Source organism: Drosophila gunungcola, chromosome 3R (assembly GCF_025200985.1).
Source record: "Drosophila gunungcola strain Sukarami chromosome 3R, Dgunungcola_SK_2, whole genome shotgun sequence".
Lineage (NCBI taxonomy): Eukaryota > Metazoa > Arthropoda > Insecta > Diptera > Drosophilidae > Drosophila > Drosophila gunungcola.
The window spans coordinates 15,722,992-15,747,072 of NC_069139.1; the positions used below are offsets into that span (position 1 = coordinate 15,722,992).

Below are 24,081 nucleotides of genomic sequence, written 5' to 3' on the forward strand. Positions count from 1 at the left end.
GTGCACATTGCACAATTTCACATTTTCGCATTGCCACACGGGTTATTGGATTCCAGGCTGCACCGGCCGGGTCCATTTGTGTTTGTATTGGTGCTCGGTTTCCGGCCGGAGAGCCAATCCATTGGGCTCCGCAAAGCGCTACGGAAAATGCAAATTTCCCAGTGCCAAAAGAAAAGAAACGCGCGCCGAGTAAAAAATGAGAGAACTTTAACAAAAACCGCACGCTTAATATTTTATGCATATTTTGTGGGCATTAAAAATTAAATTAAACAAGCAGATGTATATGTGCCTGTGTAACCAAGTGTTTTTTGTCTTTTATTTATTGCTTTTGCCTCCAGGGGAGTTCCCTGCATCCACCTCCATCCCGAATTTGCCTTAAAATATGCAATGCGAAGCGGCAACAAAAACATGTAGTACATAAATATACACACACATAAGTACTTGGACACATGTACGTTCAAATGTTGTAAAAACATTTTTCAAAGTTCTATCGTCAGGGGACGACGTCCAGACATTTTTTGATATTTATTTTCTTTTTCTGAGTCGCCCACCAAAAATTTTGTTGTTGATTTTATTCAAATAAAAATAATGTTGGCCCATATCAAAATAGTTTTTCATATAAACTCGTTTGCCCATTGTACGAGTATGTAAATCGAGAACGGAAGTATTTTTTAAATAGAAATATAAATGTAAAGAATTTATTTAATTGAACCTAAATTCCCAAGAAAACTTACTAAAGTTAAATTCATTTGAGCTGTGAACTGTCGAAAATTGAAACAACTTGACAAAAATTTAAATGCATGTAAATATAAATACGTAAAACACAAACCCTTTAATTGACCAACATAGTATTACGTATTTTCCCACTAGCGATTTAAATTGAGTATCGTTTTAAATGTCTTAGTTTATCCAGCATTTCACCCATATACCACAAATAATCCCCGTGTTGCTCACTTTTTGGAAAACAATTGTCCACAGCAATTTCGTGAATGTTTACCTTACATTGACCCTACCAAATTTTCAATTTCCATTGATGAATGTAATACGCTAGCAGCCAAAAGTTTATTTACCCTTCGGATGGGGAAATTCGTGTCCCGACCAGAAATTAAACATTTATTGTGTTTAGGCTTTGATTGTGTGAATTGGTGGTGTGTCCACGTGTGTTGTTACATGGCCAAATGGAATGGTCGCAATGAATATTTGACAATAAATAAATATGTTGTCAGTTAATTAGAAATTCCATTGAGTGAGACCATTTTGTTTGGCTTATTAGTGAGGCGCTAATTTGATTTCATTTGATTTGATTCCGTTTCGCGTTCAATCTATCAGTTGTTTTTGGCATACCTCCGTTGCTGATTTGTTCAAATTTGTTGTGTAAACACACAAAATTTTCAACGGTCAAGTTTGACCAGAACCCATTCAGCCATGTAAATATGAAGCACTGGCTGGGCACTGAAAATTGTATTTAATAAATTACAATAATGATAACAAAATTTCAAGAGTTGCTATTTTTCTGCTGATTTTTCTAAATTCAAACAAAAACACATCTTAACAAGGTAAAAAAAAGTCGTGACAATCGCACCTTCATATAAAATATCTGTTTTAAAAAAATTTTGTGACGAAAATGGAATAAGCATTCCACTGAATAAACATTTAAAAAGTGTATTTATTTAGTCGAAATGCTTCTTAACCATCACAGCATATTTTCAATTCTACGGCTATATAAAGTAGTAGCACATGTACTGTCATCCATAGTGATATTGTTCTTATTTTCAAGAACAAATATTTCATCTATCACTTTGTCAAGTTTTCTATCTAAAACTAGAAATGAATTAAATTTCCCAGTGTACTGACTCATTAAGCATTGTTTTTTATGGAAGAATATTTGCGATTAAATACTTTTTACACAAATTGCAGTTATTTTTTCTTATCCAACATCCCATAGATTGTCTTTTTTCACCTCTTCGTGCGGATCGAGTGAATTTTTTTCTTTCTGGCTATATCTCTGGGCCAAGTACGTGAGTACTGGACGCATTTTTTGTAGTTTTAATTGCCTTTACCCAGCCAACGACGGGCTGATATTCTGATAATCCATTACAGCGCCGCCCACGCGTCTTTTTTGGGCTGATTGCGAACTTTGGATCGGCTATCACTGGCGGCTATATCTGCTATATGGTCGGGCCATAACCGTTTCTCACGCTCAAAATATGGTTTTTAGTTGTTTCGCATTGTCTTGGCTAGTTGGCTGTTGTTGCTTTTGTTGTTGCCATTGTTTCTGAAGTTGTAAAGTGGCTGGCAGCAAGAAAATTGCCGTTTATGGGCGCCAGAAGGTTTGCTTGACTGAAAACTAAACAAAAATGCTTGAATTTTTTATATTTTTTTTGTACTTTTTGGCACGGCACAGGTTACATTTCAGGCGAGTGTGTCAAGGCAGCTGCAACACCCTCAAAAAGGCATCAACAGCAAATGCGGATTGCAATTTGAACTGCAAGTGCCAGGCTACCGATACGCTACTCACTCGATTCAACCGATCCTAACTTAACTGACTTCACTCGGATCCGATCAGATCACCAGCTGATCGGTCTAACTGCCTTTTAAGGGGATTTGCGCTGTTTGTGGGACTCATATTTAATGGTTGCTTATACATGGGCAGTCACGCCCCGAACATTTTTATGGACATACATATGGTACTTGGTATTAAGTAGTTAATTACAAAATTTAAATAAATGGTAGGATTTCAAGTATATTAATTGAGTTTTTATAACAAATTCTTCGACAAATTGTAATAGTACTTTTAATACAAGTATTTCCAAAAATTAGCTAAAATTCCAATATACTAACATTTTTAAAAATATTCAATATTCTGTAATTAAAATTGTATAGTATAGAGAAATATTTCAAGTCTTATCCCATAATTATATTTACATTAGATTTTTAGAAATATGCTCACATTTTTTTAATTTCAGGAATTTGTATACCCATTTCGTTAAGTTATAAATTGCTAAGTTTATAAGCCTTTATATCTTTTCTAAATTTTGTCGGAAATTAAATTGCTCTGCTTGGTTTTTTTCAACTTTGCCCTGTGTCCTAATTTGGTACCTTCTTTTTTCTACTACCCTCTTTTAGGTCTTTCTTTTGACGAAACTTTTCAAAGAGATCGAAAGGCCTTCCAAGATATTGTTCTTTCTCTTTCCTGCTCTTCCTCTCTCTTTTCCGCATTGCCTGCGACGCAAATACCGTTCTTTTTTTCTCCTCCTTTGCGATTTCGCATAATTTTTACTTGCCTGTGTGTGTGTATTTTATTTAATAACTCGCCGCTCTTTTCTTTCTTCTCTTTTCGATTATGAGAGCAGTGCTGCCAACGTCGCGGTCGCAGCGCTGCCGACGCTCTGCCGGCACTGCTCAGTTGATTTCTTTTCTAAGCGGCATGCGGTTGTAATTCTTCTCCTAATCATTGGACTTTTTCACACTCAATTGTCGCTGCTATTACGGTAATAATATTGCTTTGCTCTCCGATATATCTTTCTCGCTCACTCTTTAACATCTCGCGGAACGTGCTAAAAAGTGAAGCTGTCACGATGACACCAAATGCTGTGACTTGCAATTAAAGTGACTGCGTGACTGTGCGTCTGTGTGTGCAAATCGATAATAATGCGTATTTATAGAGCCTAATCAAATGTGATTGATTGCCGAGCTTTGCCCTCTTTTACATTAAACGATCGATCGATCTTTAAAAGGGTCAGGAAATATGATAAGCGCACTCAAAGATTCCGAAGCAAATAATTAAATATTATGTTTTCATTGCAAATTAAAAAATAACAAAGAGTGTAAGCCAAAACCATTTTAAAGAGGTTCATAAGAAGTTCCAAAATAACTGTAAGACCTGGACTTTGCAATACGAATATTTACTATGATTTACATATATACACATTTTATACTTCCCATTTATTTACATACACTGAAAGGTCATTATCGCTAAAATTTTTCTTTGAAAGTATTTTATGAAAAAACATTTATAACCAAGTAAAAGTTTCTAGAACGTACACGTTATTAAAATGTATGAAACAAAAAACAGTATTAACCTTTTAGTTGATATTACTTTAAAATAAAAAGTAGATAATATGCTGCAGTAAAATAAGTTGGTATTCTTCTCTATTTAAATTTGCCTAACTTAGCACGGAAACGTAATAACTTTAAGAAAGATTTCGTTTCGTTGGTTCATAAAAATTGCCTTCGCATAGGGCTTCGCTTACAAATAAGTTGGGCAAACAAGAAAATTAACAAAAGATTACATAATGTGTGTTTTCATAGAACCTAAAGCATGTCCGAATACAACCCCCGAGGCTAGACAAATTCCAGGTAAAATCATGATAAAAACATGGCTGGTGTGAGCCCTTGAGAATATTGTAGTTCAGCCCACGCAAGCGGATTATCACATACTCTTATCACAGCAAAACACACATAATTAATCGTCAGATTGCGGTTCATTCATAAAGCTCTCGATTCAAGTGACTTTCACTTTAATTTCCTGACCAGGATCGAAAACACATACATACATATGTACATAGAAGAGAAAAGAAGCAGGGTAAGTTTTCGTTGTACATACATACATACATATATCAAAAATGCCCAATGAAAAAATGCAAAATTCTAAATTTATAAAAAAGCTACAATCAAATTCGCACACATGCAAACGTACACATGTTTCGCACATGTGTGTATTATGTATAAAATTTACTAACAGCTACAACAAATTGGGATCGCAAACAAGTGTGTCTATGTGTGTGTTTCGTTTAGTGTCTGTGTGAGTGACTGATCAAGGCAGCGCAGTCGACGCCGGCCGTTAAAAAAGCAGCAAAGTGAGCCCTACACGCGCATGTAAAGTTACCCACACAGACAGGCACTCACACACTCGCACTGGCACTCGAGTGTGCCAAAAATAAAGCAACAACAACAAAGGCAACTGACAGCGTCGACTGCGACGCAACTAACGCCAAGCAAAACTGATGGTTAAGTTATAGACGAAGATTTAAATACCCTTTAACAGCTTTTAATTAAAAAAACATCAGATTTAAAACATCAGTTGAGCCCCTGTGGCTAAAGCTCGATCTTTCTATTTGGCTTTTAGCTAAAATTTCTAAAAGCTATTGATTTGCCGTTAATGCATTGTTATTCGTAGAACATTCATTTCAAACGTGTCCGAAAGTTACAATTTATAATCTAAGCTAAAATGCTCTCTTCAAGGGTATCATAAACACACAAATTTTTTGCGCTTATGGGTCGTAAAGTTGACCTTCAAACAGCAACATTTGCCGAAAAAATACGAGCAACCAAAAAAACACGACTAACGACAATCCGACAGCACGCACACATGCAAAGCTACACCAGCCAAAAATTGGCCAAAAAATTGCAAGCTTTTTTTTATTGTTGGTTTTTGTTTTTGGGCTGCGCCCCACAAACACACTCACACACGAACACGTGTATAAAAATATACATCCGAATAGGGCAAGGGGCTGGGGGTGTAGCAGTAACGGCGATGACGCTATGTGCATACCATGATGTTTTTTTGTTGCTGTTTTTGTTGTCTCATAAAATCTAATTTTGCGAGCGCATTTTTACAGAGAGCGTCAAAAAGCGCAAGATTCGGAAAAAAGAGGGAGAGTGTGGGTTCGTTGCGAACGTCGCAGCAGCTGCGCAGTCGCCAGTTTCTTAAGCATTTTCATATTCCCTTATTGTTCTTATTGTTTTTACGACTTTATCATAGATTTTATTAATTTTTGTAAATCAAACAAAATGAAATTAATTTTTTCAGCTTAAGAAATATTTTTTTTTAAGTTTTACCCAATTTGTTTAAATTTAAATGATTACATATTTTGAGCTGTTTGTACCACCTGAAGAACAAATTATTTATTCAGAGACAACAGTACGTATGAGTGATAAACGTTAAGGGCACTGCCTAGGCCCGTTAGCTTTTTTCTTTACAATTATCTTCTAGGGCAATAAGCTTGTTAAAATAGGACCCTAAAATCTTTTATCATCAGTTTCCCTTGCTGATTAGCTATTTTTTGTGTACTTTTTGCAAACATTTTGCGCTTTTTATGTTTTATACCGCTTCTCTTTGAGCGAGTGGATCACAAGAGAGAAATTTGCGCTCTTTGCTGCAAAAGTTTGCACGCGCTTGTGTGTGAGTGAGCGGCGATCGGTATCAAGGTTTTTGGCAATTTGGTTCGCGTCCGTCGCTTCAGTCGGTTGGTAGGTCGCGTCGTCGTCGCTTCTCTGCCACTACCTCTGCCACCGCCTCTGCCTCGGTCGACGTCGATGCCGGCTGCGCCTTTTTCTAGTTGGACGTTGCTTTTTCAGCGTTTCTTCGCTTCTTCTGTTTTTGCAAATTGCCGCGCCGAGATCAGCGCTCGCGTGCGCTCAAAAAAAAAAAAACAGCAAAAAAAAATTCACAAATCGCTCTGCCGACTCCACTGACTGCGCTGCCGACGCCGACGCACGTTTCGCGCGGCACTCTTAACCTATTTTCTCGCGAACCTCGCATTAGTTACAATTTTGTTGTGATGTTGCGCGGCAGATACGCGGCGGATACGGACGGGTTGCGTTTGCGCGGATTCTAACACACACACTCATACACCCAGGAAACAGTCACACACACACACAGTTCCGCCAACACGCCCACTAAAAACCCAACAGATAGTTGCAAAAAAAAGTGCATTTGCAGTCAAAAATTGCAATAAAAAATAGTTTGGAAATTTCAAATCAAATTTGGAAAAAAAATTTTAAAAAGTGATAGAATCAGTGCCTTGAAAAAAAAAAACTTAAAATCAATAACCCCTCCCCCAGATCATTACCGATCAGTGAAGAAAAAATGAGGTGCCTTTATAGAATTTTAAAGTTATATGTCTGACATACTGGGCAGCTAGAAATTAAAATTGTAAACTATTAACTGAACCCAACTGTACTTCTTGCTCTAAGAAAAGAGCTAAAAAAAAACAACCATCACATTGGATTACACTAACTTTTGGATGCTGCAATCACTCTGGGAAAGGTTAGTACATCCAGACATCAAGTATACGACCTGTCTCAACGCCAGCGAAAGTGAATGGGGGGTATAGAAATCGAAATGGAGAACCGAAAGCGAAAGTTCCCAAGTGTTGCGCATTAAGTAATACCCATACAGCGAACCATAATCGCATACTGCATATAGTATGAACAAGTGTAGATAAGGTTTATTTTTCCTGCGAATTTCCAACGGGCATTCCTATGCCACAATAACTCTCGAGTTCCACTATTTGGGTCACTTTTATGGCATATAAGTTGTAGAGGGGATCTGAGATAAAAGTTTCTGATGCTTTAAAAGTGAAAAGCCCGGGAGACCTATAAAACCCGATTAGCTAGGCATCGTCAGCTCACCCGGCGGATGTTATGTAATCCCAAAGAATCTGTCGAATTTCAGGGTGAGCCGCAATAAAATGTGTTATATCTTGGATTTTACCATTAAAAGGAATACTTTTATAAAATGTTTGAAAGGCTTTTGAAGAACACTTTTATATTAATGTATTCTAGGCTTATTACATTTTTAAAAAAGAAATTTGTAGATTTTGCGTAAAAACAATTATCAAAATCAAAAGTTACATAAATTGTGATATTTTGAAGGCCTGCATTTCAACTTCCCCGGTTTTCATTCTTGCTTCCAAAAAAAGATAATAAAAAGAACCCCCATATATATTTATATTTTAGGGACCTTCAACTGTCCTACACAGTTCAAAACGAGAGTTTGATTTTGACGTTTCTTATCTACAGAATACGTACATACAATCTATATGCGCAGACATGACAAATAGAAAAGATCCCGGATTAGTTACATTACAATCCGATTGAGTGGAATCCATTATGTATGCAAAAAACCCTATGGCATGGCAGCAATCCGTCCGATTTATCTGGCTGACTATCTATTATCTCGGTACGTAAGTGTAATGTAGAGCAAAGGTATTTACCGTTCTACCCTTCCACCGCCCATAGCCCACCTCCTGCCAGCCCAGACCCCCCTTTCCCTTTCAATTTAGCATATCCAAGTCATGCGTAAAAGTTATCTCTAAAAATATACACCAAAATTTTCACACAAATGCCAACTAACACAGACTAGCGGAAGAACAACCTAAAACATGCGAAAATTATCTATAAATTTAAATTTTTACAATCTGTGCGCGATTATAGAAACAACAAAAGTGCTACCAAAAAAAAAAAAAAAAACAAAAAAAAAGAATAATAAAGAAAAAGCTTTGAGCTGACGTCAAACGCGCAGCGACAGCTTCGCTGGCAGCGCCAATTTATTTTACACAATTAAGGGTGTGCACGAAAAACAGGCAGAGAGATTGAGAGAGATATGTAGGTATATATATTCTATATTCTATATGGAAGACATGGGCGATCGCTCATGCTCACACTCACATTTGAACGCTGGCACGCACGGACACACACACTCATTACTATGTGCCAATTTAGATTAAAGGCAAACGAGCACGGACCACGCCCCCATCACTGCCCACCCAGTCCGCAAATAATATAAAGAAAAATAAGCGATACGCTCGCAAAAAACCCACAAAGAAAAGGTTATCTAGAGGGTGGCAGGGTTTTCAAAATATAGCCGATCACTTGTTGGGTTAGAAATTAATTTAGTTTTGAGTATTTTATACCAAACAAAAGCTTTAATTACCATCCAATTAAAAAAATTCGACATTATATTTCTTAGAACCAGAAAATCGTAAAGAAATTCTTGAATTTTTGGTTTCATTATTAGTAATCAAGTTATATGATAACATTAAAGGGAAATCAGATAGAGTTGAGTATTACTCTGATTATAAGACTCCAGGAATTTTAATTGTATATTTTATACCAGATTTTTCTAAAAATTTTTTTATATAATACTTGCTGTATTATTACCGAATTGATAGTTTAAAAAAACGTAATCCTTCATATGGGATTTTCATTAGACCATAAACTCGATAATAAAACTTGAATAAAACTACGTTTTTTAGAAGCCCATAAATTCGGATATAAAATGAGTGGCTTTAAAATAAAAAAAAAGGCAAGGCGAATAGAACGAAAAGAACGCTCCATCGCACAGACGCGATGCATTGTTACCTTTTGCGCAATGTGTTATTTATTTATTTATGTATTTATGCAATTTATTTATTGTACACTTTTTTGTGATTTGTATTTATATGAGCGAAGCAGTAAAAACATTTTTTCAGTGCGAATTCTGTTCGCCCAACTGTGTAAATAAGACTGCTGTTATTTTTTAAGACGTATAAGAATGGCAAGGGGGGTTGGTCCACCCCATTGGGTGGGTTCTATCTATGTGTGTGGCACACATATCAGCCTAAACCCAGGGCCAATTTACCCCCCCCCCCCCCCCCCACATTTTCGTATTTTTTTCCTGGGGGGAAGATCAGCTTGCTCCCTTTGAGTTTTTGCCTCCTTTTTTTGCTCTCATAGTTTATTTTCGTGTATTTCGCGCCAACTTAAAAATACATTTTGAAAGGCGGCAAGAGGAACGGAGGATGAAAGCTTTGTAGTATTGCTGTATGTATGTTTATATATTGGCCCACCTCAGGATTCGGAAGACATGCCAAATGCGAATACCTCCCAAGTATTTGCAAACAAAAACATAAATTATTTTGTTTGCTTGAATGGATTGCATATTTATAATTTGCGCGCTTCGAGATCGCTTTATCTATTTATAACTCTTTTTTGTGGTGTGTTTTGTTGGTCAAGTTTAATATTAGAACTCTTCCATGGGAAGTATTTTACAAGTTATGTTATTGTGCTGTTACTTTTAAGATTATTTAGTTAGTTTATCATTGGAAAATAATCTCATATTTTATAGTGTTACAGATGCGGCATCTTAAAATATTAACATTAAACAAAGTACTTGATTGTTATTAAGTAAAAGATTTTTACATTCTTCTTAAATTAGTATTTTTAATTATAAATTGCGGTTTAGAGGTGTTAATGATAATACTTTTTGTATTGTAGAGTTTCAATCTTTTTTTAAATCAGTTTAAATAACTAAATTCGTTTAGTGTTTTTATAAGCAAAAACTTTTTGTAGTAATTTTATTTCTAAGTTTTGTTCATTCTTGAATTTATTTATATAAACCTATGAATTTAAGGATTTGTTTCTGATGTATTCATATTTATTTATTATTATTGGTAAATTAAAATAAATCTTTATTAATCATAGTACTTATTGTAAATTCATTATTTCCTGCCAGAAAAAGTTGTTTTTTTTCTTTTAATTCGTGTTGCCCAAAATCCCTTTGACTGTACCTTCACCTGGGAATTTTGCAGTCTCAAGGTAGTCGCACATGTTGCCCAATATTTTGTTGCCATTTGTATTTTTTTTTTGCAAGAATTAGGGCCACATGTCGGCGATCGACGTTGTCGGAGGACTGATTCTGAGGATCGCGGGAGGCGGATCTGTACGGGGTCTATGTGGTCTGCCCACGCAGAAGCGCGCGCGATTTGTCAGCCGGCAAAAGTTTCGTTTATTTTGCTGGTGCCTTGGTGTTTATTGTCGGTTCTTGCTCATGTGCTCATGTGCCTGAGGTTGCTTTTGGCAGGGTTTAAGTGGGCCCACACACACACGCACCGCATGTATAGGTTCGGAGATATATACGCCTTCGCGCGTCTGTTTGTTTTGTCATGTTGTTTGCGTGTACTTAGTGGTATCCAAGTTGTTGTCGCTGCTCTCTCGTAGACAATTTCTAAGTGTGTTCGTCGAATTTGGGTCAGTCAGCGAAAAAGTCCGCCACGTCCACCCGCCCCTTCTTTTCTCTATCGGAGTGTCATTGTAATTGCAAATATCCGAGGCAGGGACAACAAGATGCGGCCACAGAATCTGGCGAGCTAGTCGAGCATTTCGGCAGCCCACGCCGCCAACTAAAAGATGCCAGAATTTGTGCATCATATTTACTTTTTGCATACATAAAGACATAAGCAGCAGTATCAAGGGGAAATTGGCGCATTTAATTGTCCAGAGAGTGTCTGACCACAGACACTTGACGTAATTGTTCTTGTTCCTCGACCACTTATGCTTGCCAAAAGTTTTGCAAAATTTAATCGAAATGAATTTCGTTTTGATTATTTCGATAAATGCAATTTGCATGCATTCTGTTCATTTTGTATCGTGTGCTAATTGAGTTGCGCTGCTGCTCCACGTGACGTATGCGCAATATATTAGGCATACGCCCCATTTAACTCAGGCAGCACGATCGACGAAAGCTCTTCGTTTAGCAGCCAATAAAGCGATGGAGAGTTATTATTGTTTTTTATTAGCCAAGGTATGCCCTTTGCTGGGCAATTCCCAACAGGCCTTAATTTGGCATTAAAACTATAAAATATTGTTCATATTTTTTTAGAAACCCCTACTCTATTCCACAGAACAGAAGAAAATTCAAGACAATAGCAACTCCATGGCCGCTGAAGATTCTTGTAAAAGTCATTCAAAATCAAATCGTTGGTTCAGCCCACGGCGGATTTCGACAATCAAAGACAGCTCCTTGAACAGCGGACAGCGAAGCACTTGAAAGCTAAAAACCGAAGCCCGATCGAGTGGCTGCTGGTGCCCCTTGGCTAGATTCCAGATTATGGCCACTGGCCACGGGCACCCACAGTTTTCATTAGCGTAACTGTAGTCGTTACAAGCGTTGGCTGTCAGCGAGTCTGTGTTGGAGAATTGGAGAGCAATCAACGACACTAAAAGAAAATATATCAAACATTTTATTAAAATGTGTAAGAGATGGTCTCTTTAAATATATTTTCAGAATGAATTCCTTTTTTTTATTTTAAAATGGCTCATACATAAATGTGATCAAAATTGAAAATTTCCAAAAAAGTATTTGAACACAAAAACCATTGCTCTATTTGGTCGTAAAATTAATAAAGGCCATTATGTAGTGTTGAGTATACAATTCTTTGGATTTTAATTTAAGTTTTTTCAGTTAAACTGTTATTTGTTAAAAAATAAATAGAGATAAGCTTTGATTTGGTTTTGTTCCTTGCTTTCTGAATTTTAAAGTTTGGCTATAAACAAAAAATGAAGCTAACATTATCCTAATAATCAGTGAACCGTTTTTCTTTAATATATAAATAAGTATGTAGCTATTTTTTGCCGTGTAAAGTGATCGACTGAGAGCGGTTGGGGATGACATCATCATGACCTGCTAACGAGTGGCAATTCCAATTCACCTCAGATCATAACTCAGCCTATGTTATGGGGGCCTCTTTTGCGCCCGCCTTTCCCCAGCCCACCACGCCCCTCTCCAGTGATATATCTGATAGGCGCGAGCTCAGTCGGCTAATTTCATTTGTCGCCTTTTACACAATTTCGCACTTCTTGGCCGCCCACACGCTGCTCGACACAGTTTCGCACTAATGTCTGCATCCCTGCTGAACCCCTGCCCCGCCCCCTGTTCACTAGCCCCCTTTCGCCGCCCCTTTCATCGCCCCTCTAACGGGTAAAACGGCATAAACAGTTTTGCGTGTGGGCGTTCTATTCCTGGCCGTCGACCGAACTGCACGCACTGCAAGGCAATTAACACATTTGTATCTGACAAATGTAAAATGTATCTTTTGGTGCAAGCCCACCACCCCCTTAGCCCCGCCACTGAATGGACTCTTGTGCCGCTGCTTAATAATGTATTTCTCTAAAAATATCCCATCAATGAGCGACAAGTTAAATTATTATATCTGCTGGCCCGCTGGTCGCAATGTAAACGCCTTGGAAATTTGCACACATTTTTTTTTTATTTTTCCATGCAGCTTTAAATCAGAGTGGGACGCGTTTAATAAACGCTTAACACAATGAAGTGGTAAACAAATTAATTAAAAATGAAAAATGCAAAATGTGTTTTATTTCATTTATGGCACAAGTTTTCACCAGGCAACTTTTATAGATTACTGACTTTGATATGACAACGAACTACAAATATTTATTTTCTTGTGCAAATCAAAAATCAAAATAATCAAATTTTTCCGAAAAACCTCTTTTATTTAACTGATAATTTTAATAGCCTTTTAGGGCATTTTAATTGGCTTTAATACGAAGTTAATTAAGCAGGCAAACATTTGATTTAGCTCGGCAAACACGTGCATAAATCAATTTGGCGAACCCATTACCCTAATATCCGTCACTCCCACAACTTCGCCCACCAGGTTTATTCGGCTTCGTGACCCAGATAGGCCCGGCTATTAGCCATTTGCTATTTTCCCAGTGCCCAGTACCCAGTATCCAGCACCAGTAACCTCCTACAGCTGACCTTGCTCAACATTTTGCTGGCTCTATTTTTTTTCATTTATTTTTTTTTTTGCGATCCAAACCAAGCCTCGAGCCAAAAGGCTAAATGGAGTTTTTGGCCTCAGCTTACAGGCCGCGCTTAATCAATCATGATCTGGCGTGGCTGTATCTGTAGCTGTATCTCTGGCTCTGGTCGTACCTGTATCTGTAACCGGCGACCTTCATCTTTTACAAGCTGGCCAAACCTTTGGCAAACGCTTTTGGCCAGGCTGATTCATTAAAGCCGCTGTTGTTGTTGCCGCTGCTCAAAGTTTACTTTGCGGCATTTTGCACATTTGACCATTGAGTCAAGGTGAACCGCGAACGCGCTAATCTTGATCTGGTTTGCCTTCTGCAAGTGTCTATCTGTATCTGTGCGCCGGCATCTGTATTTGTATCTGTGAGCAATAGCGAATTTGAAATATTCATTTTGGTTATCTGAACAAACGCATCTCCTCTGTTGCGATTTCCATTGATTTATGACCGCTCTGTTTTATCGAAGGGCAGAAAATGCGAGCGATATAGAAACGTATCAGTAACATTCAAAATTTCTAATAAATTAATTTTTGAACTGTAAACCAACACAAAAAAATATCTTACTAGAAGAGGTTACAATAAAACTAGTAGTATAGATTTGATATTTCTAGTATGTTTTCTTTGAAGTAATAATTAATTTTAAGCTGATATTTTTTGTAATAAGAGTACGTTATAAACCCTAAAGTTAGTTTTCGATATATTTTGTCGAATGAGCTCTATTTTAGTTTACTATACAGGAAATATTTTCTCTACATATGTATCTAATAATAATTTCATATACAATATAGAACCAACCTTGGATTTCAGAAAACCAATTACGAACTTATTATAAATATTTTTCGACGGCCTTTGGCGCCAAAAAAAAACAACAATGCTGATTGTCTACATTTTTGGGCTATCTTTCGTCGACAGATACGGATACAGAAACCGTGTAATGACCATGTGGGCGCTCATTATTTCTAGCCAGGTTTTTTTCGCGTTCGTTGAACTCGCAACGGTAAATTTACAACGCGCACAACAACAACCTACGCCAACATGTAAAGTTCTAAAGCAAAAGATAAACAGCAAAGCGAAAATTGAAAACTAGCAGCAACAAAAACGAGAAGATCAACAAACGTCAAACGTCAGCGGCAGGCAACAACAAATATCAACAAACTACTTTGTATTTATAATTATTATCGCAACTCAAGTGGTTGTGTGTGTTCGCTCGCGTATCTCACGGATACTCACACACTCGTTCGGCTTTGCGCAAACTATTTAGAACGTGTAAATTGAACAGAAATGGCTAAAAAAAAAAACTATTTCGCTTACAGCTGAGCGTTGAGCGTTGAGCGCGGGCAGAGCAGTCGGCAGCGATGCCAGCGTCGCCGCCTCGCACGATAAGGCGCCACTAACTGAAAGTTGAAGGCCATTACTGATACGCCCCGTGCGTCCCATAAGTACATTTTACTTTTTCTTCTTTTTTTATACCCTACTAAAGGTATTTACGTTTTGGTGAGGTACTTGCAGCACAGTTGAAAATACATCATATATCAGTTTTTTTCGCATTTTGTAATGGTTATTGTTATGTGAAAGCATCTCAAATTTGAAAACGTACCTAATCAAATTATAATTGACACAGCAATAATCTATATAATATTAAACTACAACTTCCTCTGGAGCAAACGGTGCTAATTATAACAGACTTTAATTTAAGTTGTTCTCTTTTGCCTTTGCAAAGTCACAGAACACCTTATTACCAAAACAGCTCATAAAAAGCAGTAGTTAGGAACGTCAGATCAACTTGGTTTATTCTGATTTTCTTTAATGTCGGATTTTATTCGAAGTAATAATTACGAAGTAATATACATAATTATCTTTTGAAGCTGACTTTAAAACACTCAAAGAGTCCTTTATTATATGTAGCTGTCTTATGAAAGGTATAAACTTATTTGCAAACATTCTTCAATTTAAGGGATTATTAAACAATTAGATAAAGGCCTTGGCGAATATATTATTTAGTTGTCACAGACTCAATCCGTCTAAATTATAAGGGTACTATAGCTTCGGCTTCTGTATCCGAATTTATTTGCTTACAGTGTGACAGGCAGTTAGCGTTGATTATCTAAGTTGACGCGTGACAAAATGTTTTTTTTTCACATTAAATTTTTTCTTATGCCGCTTATCTGTAACTTGGGCTTGTATCTGCATCTTGATATTGATTCGCTAAGCGTTACAGCAACACGTTTTAGCTGATGTTAAGCGTCATTTAACATTGCGCAATTTGATCACACCGCCCGCGCTCCGCCCCCTGGTCCCGCCTACTTGCTAACGCTCGCTGATAAGCGCTAAAATATTTTTAAACAATTTACGTAAGCGCAACGCTACTGTTGTTCGAAAGTAAAAGTTCTCATTAATTAAACAGAACAATCGGAGAAGCGACAACAAAAACGCGACCGGCAACAACTTTGTTTGCATTCATAGCAAATTTGCATTGAAAGCGCAAGTGTAAATAAAAACTGCAATCGCATGCAACGCCGACGTTGGCGTCGACTGCACTGCTGCCCGTCAACGAAAACGAAATTGAATGAAAAAATAAAAATTATAAAAAGCACTATACGTCGAAATTGCTTGGCTTGGGTTTTTTTTTTTACGTTGGCGCCGGCGCTGGCTACGTTGCGTTCTATTTTTTTTTTGTAACTTCAACGACTTTGTAAATAAATGGCGAGTAAAGTTATTAAAAAGAAATTAAAGCCAGAATGGCACTATTAAAAGGTAGCTGCGTAAGAGAGATTTATTATTTACAAAATGATTTATGGCCAACAAAAGTACACTTTGTAACTGCCTCAAAACTTGATATTTTTAGGGGGCTAAACACGTTTTTAAAAATGTTGTTGGCATATTTAATAATAAAATGTTATATATACAATTTTTAACAGTCAATCTGTAATCAAACCAAAGTCGTTTGATATTTCCGAAATAAATTGTATTTGCAATTAATTAGTTTAGCTTAATACCTAGCTTTCTTATTTCTTTATGAATCAGTGTGACAATTATAAATATAAAATGTATGTATAAATATAAAATGTAAAGTGATTGCATGTTAATAACTGCTGGTCTTACGTCTTTCACTTCGATGAATCAGTTTTTACTGCTTTGAGTGACAATAAAAACAGATAACTTTTGGGTTTCCCTTTGTTATATTGGGCACAATTATTTACTACCTTTGTATACCTCATCCATAAATTATGTCTTATCAGCTTACTATAAAAATAACTAAGGGAAATACATAAATTCATAACAATTATTACTACTAATGGAATATATTCTTGTTTCGCAAACTTTACATATTAAGTTCAGCTGTACTAAATTAAAAATAAAAGAGAAAAGTGATGAATCAATTTCAAAAGCTGAATGCACAACTCGACTTTATTTTGCGAAATGTCCGAAACATTTTTAACAGAATACTATTGAATAATAGAGACATGTACATGAAATAATATACTTTTTAAAACCTTTAAAAAAGAACAATATAGCAAAAGAATGCAAAAAGTTGTATGCCAATGAAAATGAAAGTTTAATTTCTTAATGTGATGTTAGTTTATTTCGGTTTTTTGAACGCCAAATCAAACAAAGAAAGAGCGGGTGGTGGGCGATGGAGAGAGGGAGATAGAAGATCGCCAATAAAAATGCTTACGACAGCGGCCCCCACACGCACACACTGTAATTGTTATTATTGCCATAGCATATATATGCCTACGTACATATACCAAACCGATCTAATCTCTCCCGCACGCGCGCACCCACTCTCGCTCTCTCTTTCTCTCTCTGTTTTCCCCACTCTCCCCTCTCGTTCTTGCCGCATTACCCCTCTTTCTCTCTCTCTCTTGGTGGCTGTTGGGTGCCTCTTTCTCACGGTCAAAATTCAGTTTGCGAAAAAGTTCTTTGACGTTTTGTTTATTTATTTTGTTAAGCACTAAGCGTCGCCGGCAAAAGCTTAAAGCTCACTCTCTTTCTCAGTTTCCCTCTCATTTTGACTGGGTATTCATAGAACTAATGGGTATATCTGGTATCTGATACTACTAGCCTTTAACCTATTCTAAAAATCAGTTAATTTTGTAAGTTGCTCTTCTGATCAAGAGAGCTTTTTATTCAATTTCTTAATATTTGTATATTTCGAATATTAGATTTTTAGCACTTACCTTAATATCTCACTCAAATTGAATTCAACACAAAAGCAGCGTCGCAAAAGAAAGCAAAAGTGCTTCTTATCAAATTTCTCAATTGTCCCCATTTTTTTTACCCCCCGTTGCCCCACTAGAACTTTGACCAATGGCCGTTAAGATTAGGCTGGATTCCAGGCTATTGTAATAAAGAAATATCAACATCACTTCTATTCTTAGGCAGCTCTGTAAGTGGGTGTAAGGGCTCCATTAAATTTGAATAATATATGTTGATAAGCCACAAATACCATCCATTATGCCACCAGTCCCTTCTCTCAGTCTGTCAACCAAATTTGCATGGATTGCTCGTCTATTTGGCCGAGTAATTAACAGTTAGCCAGCAGCCAAACATGGCGGCAACATGGCAAAATGGCAATTAACACTCCAATACAGATGCAACTCTGGAGTTTGGCACCACAATAACACACATCGTGCGGTTTGTTATCGGGCACCGGAAATGCAATAAATAATTGAAAACAGCCCCGAGCATTCGGCAATTGTAATGAGCAATTGTGTTCAATGACAAATTGTCATTGGTATTTCTTGTACAAACGTTACGCACGCCCTCAAATTAGGGCAAGTGCGGCGATAACGATAACGAGATGGCCTCTAAAAGTGAATTGCTTCCGTTTCCGCTTTCGTTTCCGTTTCGCCAATGATTAAAATATAGAATAAAAAAAGGATCGATTTTGCTAATCCAGATTAACATTTTAACCTTCGGATCATACGTATTTCCTTACTTTTTCGAAATGTAATCTGTTATTATCTGAAAGCATAACCTTTGATATTTTACAAATACGAGTGCATTATGCATGAATAAAGTAATGAATTTCTTAATAAATCATACAAATACTATATAATATTTATAATAATAATATAAAAACTTGGAAATTTAAGTCATTACAAAATAAACAATTAGTTAAAATGAACTTGTAAGGTAAACAAAAGTTCAGTTAATAATAAATGTAACTAATATAGCCAAAGGGACATATAAAGGGATATATAAAGGCTTCTGATTTTTTGATGTTTTAATATTTTGTCACATACTTATGCAATCATTTCCTGCATTACAGGTACAACACTGACCAAGGAGCGATGGACCAGCAATTCTGCTTGCGCTGGAACAATCATCCCTCAAATCTGACCGGCGTGCTCACCTCGCTGCTGCAGCGTGAGGCACTATGCGATGTCACGCTCGCCTGCGAGGGCGAAACAGTCAAGGTGCGTCTTTGGAATGTTTTTTATAGAAATTTTACATTTTATTTTTTGTGCACTCCTTTTGCAGGCTCACCAAACCATTTTGTCAGCCTGCAGTCCGTACTTCGAGACGATTTTCCTACAGAACCAGCATCCACATCCCATCATCTACTTGAAAGATGTCAGATACTCAGAGATGCGCTCTCTGCTCGACTTCATGTACAAGGGCGAGGTCAACGTCGGTCAGAGTTCGCTGCCCATGTTTCTCAAAACGGCCGAGAGCCTGCAGGTGTGTGTTGATCTGGGAATTTTACTTAGCCTTTACTAAAATTAGTTTAACAAGAGGAAACATTTATTTTTGTTTACTCAAAAATTATAAAAAAAAACATTTTTTTAACCATTAATTTAGAAGATATTGTTTAATGCTTTTATAATGTGTACGACTACATATTATATAAATTGCATGCCCTTCTTACATAAGAGATCCTTCATTAAAAAAATATATGTGCAATTGTACAATTTCCGAATTTTTGAGATCATTATATTTTTGAACTGAAAAACAGAATGTTAACTAAAGTTAAAGTAAGAGCAGTGCATTATCAACCAGGAAGCTCTATATTGTTACTGACGTTTTAGGGGAAATTTGGTCTTTGTGTTTATTGCAAGTTAGAATTTTGGGAATACCCGGGCAACGCAAAGCTTAGTTGATATAAAATTCTAATAAAATTTAATTTTTTCGGTTCTTTTGCAGGTGCGTGGTCTCACAGATAACAACAATCTTAATTACCGCTCCGACTGCGACAAGCTGCGCGATTCGGCGGCCAGTTCGCCGACCGGCCGTGGGCCGAGTAATTATGCCGGCGGCGCTGGGGGCGTGGCCGATGCGATGCGCGAATCCCGCGACTCCCTGCGCTCCCGCTGCGAACGGGATCTGCGCGACGAGCTGACGCAGCGCAGCAGCAGCAGCATGAGCGAGCGCAGCTCGGCGGCAGCGGCGGCGGCGGCAGCGGCAGCAGCGGTAGCGGCCGCCGGCGGTAATGTCAATGCGGCCGCCGTCGCCCTGGGGCTCACCACGCCCAGCGGCGGCGAACGATCTCCGAGCGTCGGCAGCGCCAGTGCGGCGGCAGCGGCCGCGGCGGTTGCTGCGGCGGTTGCAGCGGCCGCCAATCGAAGTGCCAGCGCCGACGGATGCAGCGATCGCGGCAGCGAACGCGGTACGCTCGAACGGACCGACAGTCGCGATGATCTGTTGCAATTGGATTATAGCAACAAGGATAATAACAATAGCAACAGCAGCAGTACCGGCAACAACAATAATAATAACAACAACAACAACAATAATAATAGCAGCAGCAACAACAACAACAATAACAACAACAACAACAATAGGGAGCGCAACAACAGCAGAGAGCGGGAAAGAGAACGTGAGCGGGACAGGGACAGGGAGCTGTCCACCACGCCGGTGGAGCAGCTGAGTAGTAGTAAGCGCAGACGTAAGAACTCATCATCCAACTGTGATAACTCGCTGTCCTCGAGCCACCAGGACAGGCACTACCCGCAGGACTCTCAGGTGAGTGATCGATGTCATTCTGATGTATTTTTTATTGATTTGAAATGCTCTAAAACCACTATAAATTCTCGTTAGTTCTTAAAAGTACTGAGGGGAAAAGGTTATGCGTATACTTAACATTTATTGTTCTTAATATTAAGTATACGCACTTTGGTCAGAAAAAAGATTTTTCTGGTAGCCAACTATTTTAAAACTAAATGATTTTTTTTTTTTTAAATAAATACCTTTTTTTGAAAAACATTAGAGTTCGCTTTAATAAAAGAAAATATATTCCCTTTTGATTATAGTGCCAAAATTTAATTAAAACTTGGAACTTTTTAAAACATCAAAATATAAATTTAGCAAAGGCATCTTTTTTTAAACAATTTGAATAACAAACATACTAAAGCCTTCCGTGTATATTTAATTGTTTAATTGGTCAGCTCATTGCCCTCGAAATTAAATTACCTCTGTTTGTTTTTTGTTTCCCACAAACATACCTAAACAATTTGCCAGTACCGTCAGTCAGTCAGCAATTCCGCATTTGATATTTAAAGCACTTTTTTTTGTGGTTCGTGCCTTAATTGCCTGACAATTAAAATTAATTAGAAATTATCTCATATCCAAACAGGCGACAATTGTTTATCAGTTACAGCATAATTAAATTATTGAAGTAGTACGTTACTTTTATTAAAGTCTTATTTGTAATTGCAATGTTTTTTTAGATAAAAAACAGTTTTTTTAAATGAATTTTGGTTAAATTAAATTTATTGTTTTAATTTACGTATATCTATGCTTTCAATAATAATTTATTAATTTTATGTAACTGCAGCTAAATTTAGAGCACACAAAAATCATTATAAACTGAAATTATAATTTTTTTTATTGGTCATAAATTGAGTTATCGTTTTTAATGAGAGGGTCCTTTTGTTGTGTTAATATTTCTTGTTTTGTAAACAATTTTTTTGCAATGCAACACTTTTAAAAATAACATTCGATTCAGTGATAAAAAATAGTTATTTATGAACCTAAGCACAATAGAAAAAAGTCGGAAAAAATCCAGTAAGGTTATGGTTTGCAGTCTCTCATATATACGTATCTATATTAGGCATTCCGCCATCTCCTCGGTTGGCCTTCGAGCCGTATTGCCATAAGCTTGCCAAACTTTTCGCTTATCGGTCGGCGGGTGGTGGCAGCAAAAGGCAAACAAACAAACAATATCAACATTTATGTTTGGCATTTGCGATACCATGATGGGCACACGCTCGACTCGCTCACATGACTGCGGTATCAGCTGTGGCCACTGATCTGCGATCAAATAGTGCTGCGCTGGTGTTTTTGGCAGCTATTTTTGCCATTTCTGGCTGTTATCAGGGAGCGTAAAGTTTTTTTTGGGCAAGGCACGTGCCGCTCTCCCTTTCTTTTGCTCACTCTATTTCTCTGTTTATTTTCACGTGAAGGTGAGTACACCAACAAGGGTTTTTGAGATTTAAGCAAGTATTTAGAAATAATATTTATTTTAAGGTGTCACAACTACTATAGGTACTAAATTAAGTTCATAACGTTGATTGGTATGTCAATACTTGATTAAAACTCAAGGAAATGAATAAATGATGTGTACTGTCAAAGTGTTTTAATTTAAATTAGTTTTATCCTCTTTTGCTAACTTTGTGTTTCTATTTTTTCAGGCCAACTTTAAGTCGAGTCCCGTGCCCAAGACGGGCGGCAGCACATCGGAGTCGGAGGACGCTGGAGGCCGCCACGACTCGCCGCTCTCGATGACCACCAGCGTACACCTGGGCGGCGGTGGGGGCAATGTGGGCGCGGCCAGTGCCCTGAGCGGTCTGAGCCAGTCCTTGAGCATCAAGCAGGAGCTGATGGACGCCCAACAGCAGCAGCAGCAGCATCGCGAGCACCACGTTGGCCTGCCGCCTGATTACTTGCCGGTAAGTCCAATCTGCCAGTCGGTCAGATTAATTCAGATCAGAACAATCGATTTAATCTAGAGTACTTCTCCATTTTGATTGAATTTCGATTATGATTTTGTTGCTGCATCGTTTAGTTTGTTAAGGTTTTTTCTTTTTTTGAACCGGTTCGATGGTTCCAACTACTGTACAAAACACATTTTTAAAAGCCTTTTTGTTAAATCATTTTTATACCTCTAAGCTAGCCAATTGCAAAATGCTTCCCAAAAATAGGTCAAAGCCAAGCTAGCTCAAGCTGCCCTAAAAATGTATTCTCTTAAAATATAAGTAAATTTAAAGCAAATCTAGCAAAATGGGAGCAGAACGAAGGATTGGTGAATTGCGTTTAAATTGAATTTTCCAAATTCGAAGCTTAATATCGGCCAAAGAAAAAGAAAAAATCTCAACAATGCTGCGCCTCAAGCAAATGTAAATGTAAAAGTCAAAGTAAAGTAAAGACCAGAAAATCCTTCCTTCTATCAGATCCATGTTTTGCCAACACAATTTTCTCAATCCTGTGTGTATAGGTGAAAAAATCAGAGGCGTTTTTAGGTAGCACTGGCAACAAGTCCATGCACCAAATGCTCTTGCACCAGGCTGTGGAGGCCCAGCTGAAGAGTTTGCAATTGCATTACCAAAACGAGGGCCTGGACTCGGCTATGCAGAGATTGCTGGCCCAGCAGCAACATCAGGAGCAGCAGCAGCAGCAGCAGCAGCAACAGCAGCAGCAGCAGCAACACCAGCCACTGGGGAAATCCCTGAACCCGGCAACAACATCGGGATCTGGCGGTGGTAGTTCCCGGAAAAGTGGTCGCTTTCGGGCCAATTGGCTATACCAGTTCGAGTGGCTGCAATACGATGAGCGGGCCAATACCATGTTCTGCAGGCACTGCCGCAAATGGAGCGGTGAGCTGGCCGACATCCGCACCTCCTTTGTGGAGGGGAACTCCAATTTCCGCTTAGAGATCGTCAACCACCATAACAAATGCAAGTCGCATCGTCTGTGCTACGAACGGGAGCTCCAGGAGCAGCAGCAACATCCGACGCCAAGTGGAAGTGCAGGTGGCACCGCCAAGCGACCTTCCCCCGACATTATCACCATAAATGTGGGAAAGGAGAGCACATAGACAGACAGGTCCTCGAAAAGGACCCCACACACCGCTCAGGATTAGCCTTAGGCCTTAGCATTAAATTCTGTTAATCAAATAAATGTACGACAAATAAAATATGTTTAGAAACTAAGAATTCAGCAGCAGCTGTGAGCAAAAAAATCAAGCTTGGGCTGGATTTTGCAATGGCAAAATTTTAACAATAAAATGAACAAACTAAAATAATAATTACATTAAAAAGCTTGGCAGCATAAGAACCACAAAAAGGCTAAAGTGTTCCATAAAACTTTAAACGTTTCAATGAAAGTAAAACTCCTTACACCACTTGATAAAAAATTATTATATTTTGTTTTTATTAGAACGGAAAAGGGTTACAGGTTACAACAATTCATATTGTCTTGTGTTAGTGGAACTAGTTAGTATTGCCTATTACACAAAGTTTTTAAAATAAAACAAAAAAACATTATCTTTAACATAGAATTTTTGATTGAAACACTGACTAGAAAAATTAGTAAACAAAGTATAGAACACTGTTCTTTAATTTACAAGCAAAATAAAAGTGAACATAGCTTAAGGTTGTTTTCAACTTTTTTTTAAGTTGTAGGGGACTCTAAAGCGAAATTGAGATTTGTAGTCCCACATCTTGACTGGATTTACTATATCCCCTTTACCCTCTCTCCCAA

At 37.7% G+C, this 24,081-nt stretch overlaps 1 protein-coding gene across 4 annotated transcripts in view; it reads left to right on the forward strand.

Annotated features, from left to right (window-relative positions):
• LOC128251814 (sex determination protein fruitless) overlaps positions 1-24,081 on the forward strand; it is a 135,699-nt gene that overhangs the window by 97,186 nt on the left and 14,432 nt on the right. For 3 of the 4 annotated variants that reach the window (XM_052979003.1, XM_052979002.1, XM_052979001.1), the window contains exons 3-6: positions 18,653-18,800; positions 18,865-19,065; positions 19,528-20,346; positions 22,014-22,271. In XM_052979003.1, the coding sequence (XP_052834963.1) occupies positions 18,653-18,800; positions 18,865-19,065; positions 19,528-20,346; positions 22,014-22,271 (1,426 nt within the window). Of the gene's footprint in view, positions 1-18,652; positions 18,801-18,864; positions 19,066-19,527; positions 20,347-22,013; positions 22,272-22,816; positions 23,783-24,081 lie in introns of those variants that run through there. The other variant, XM_052979004.1, reaches the window with a different exon arrangement.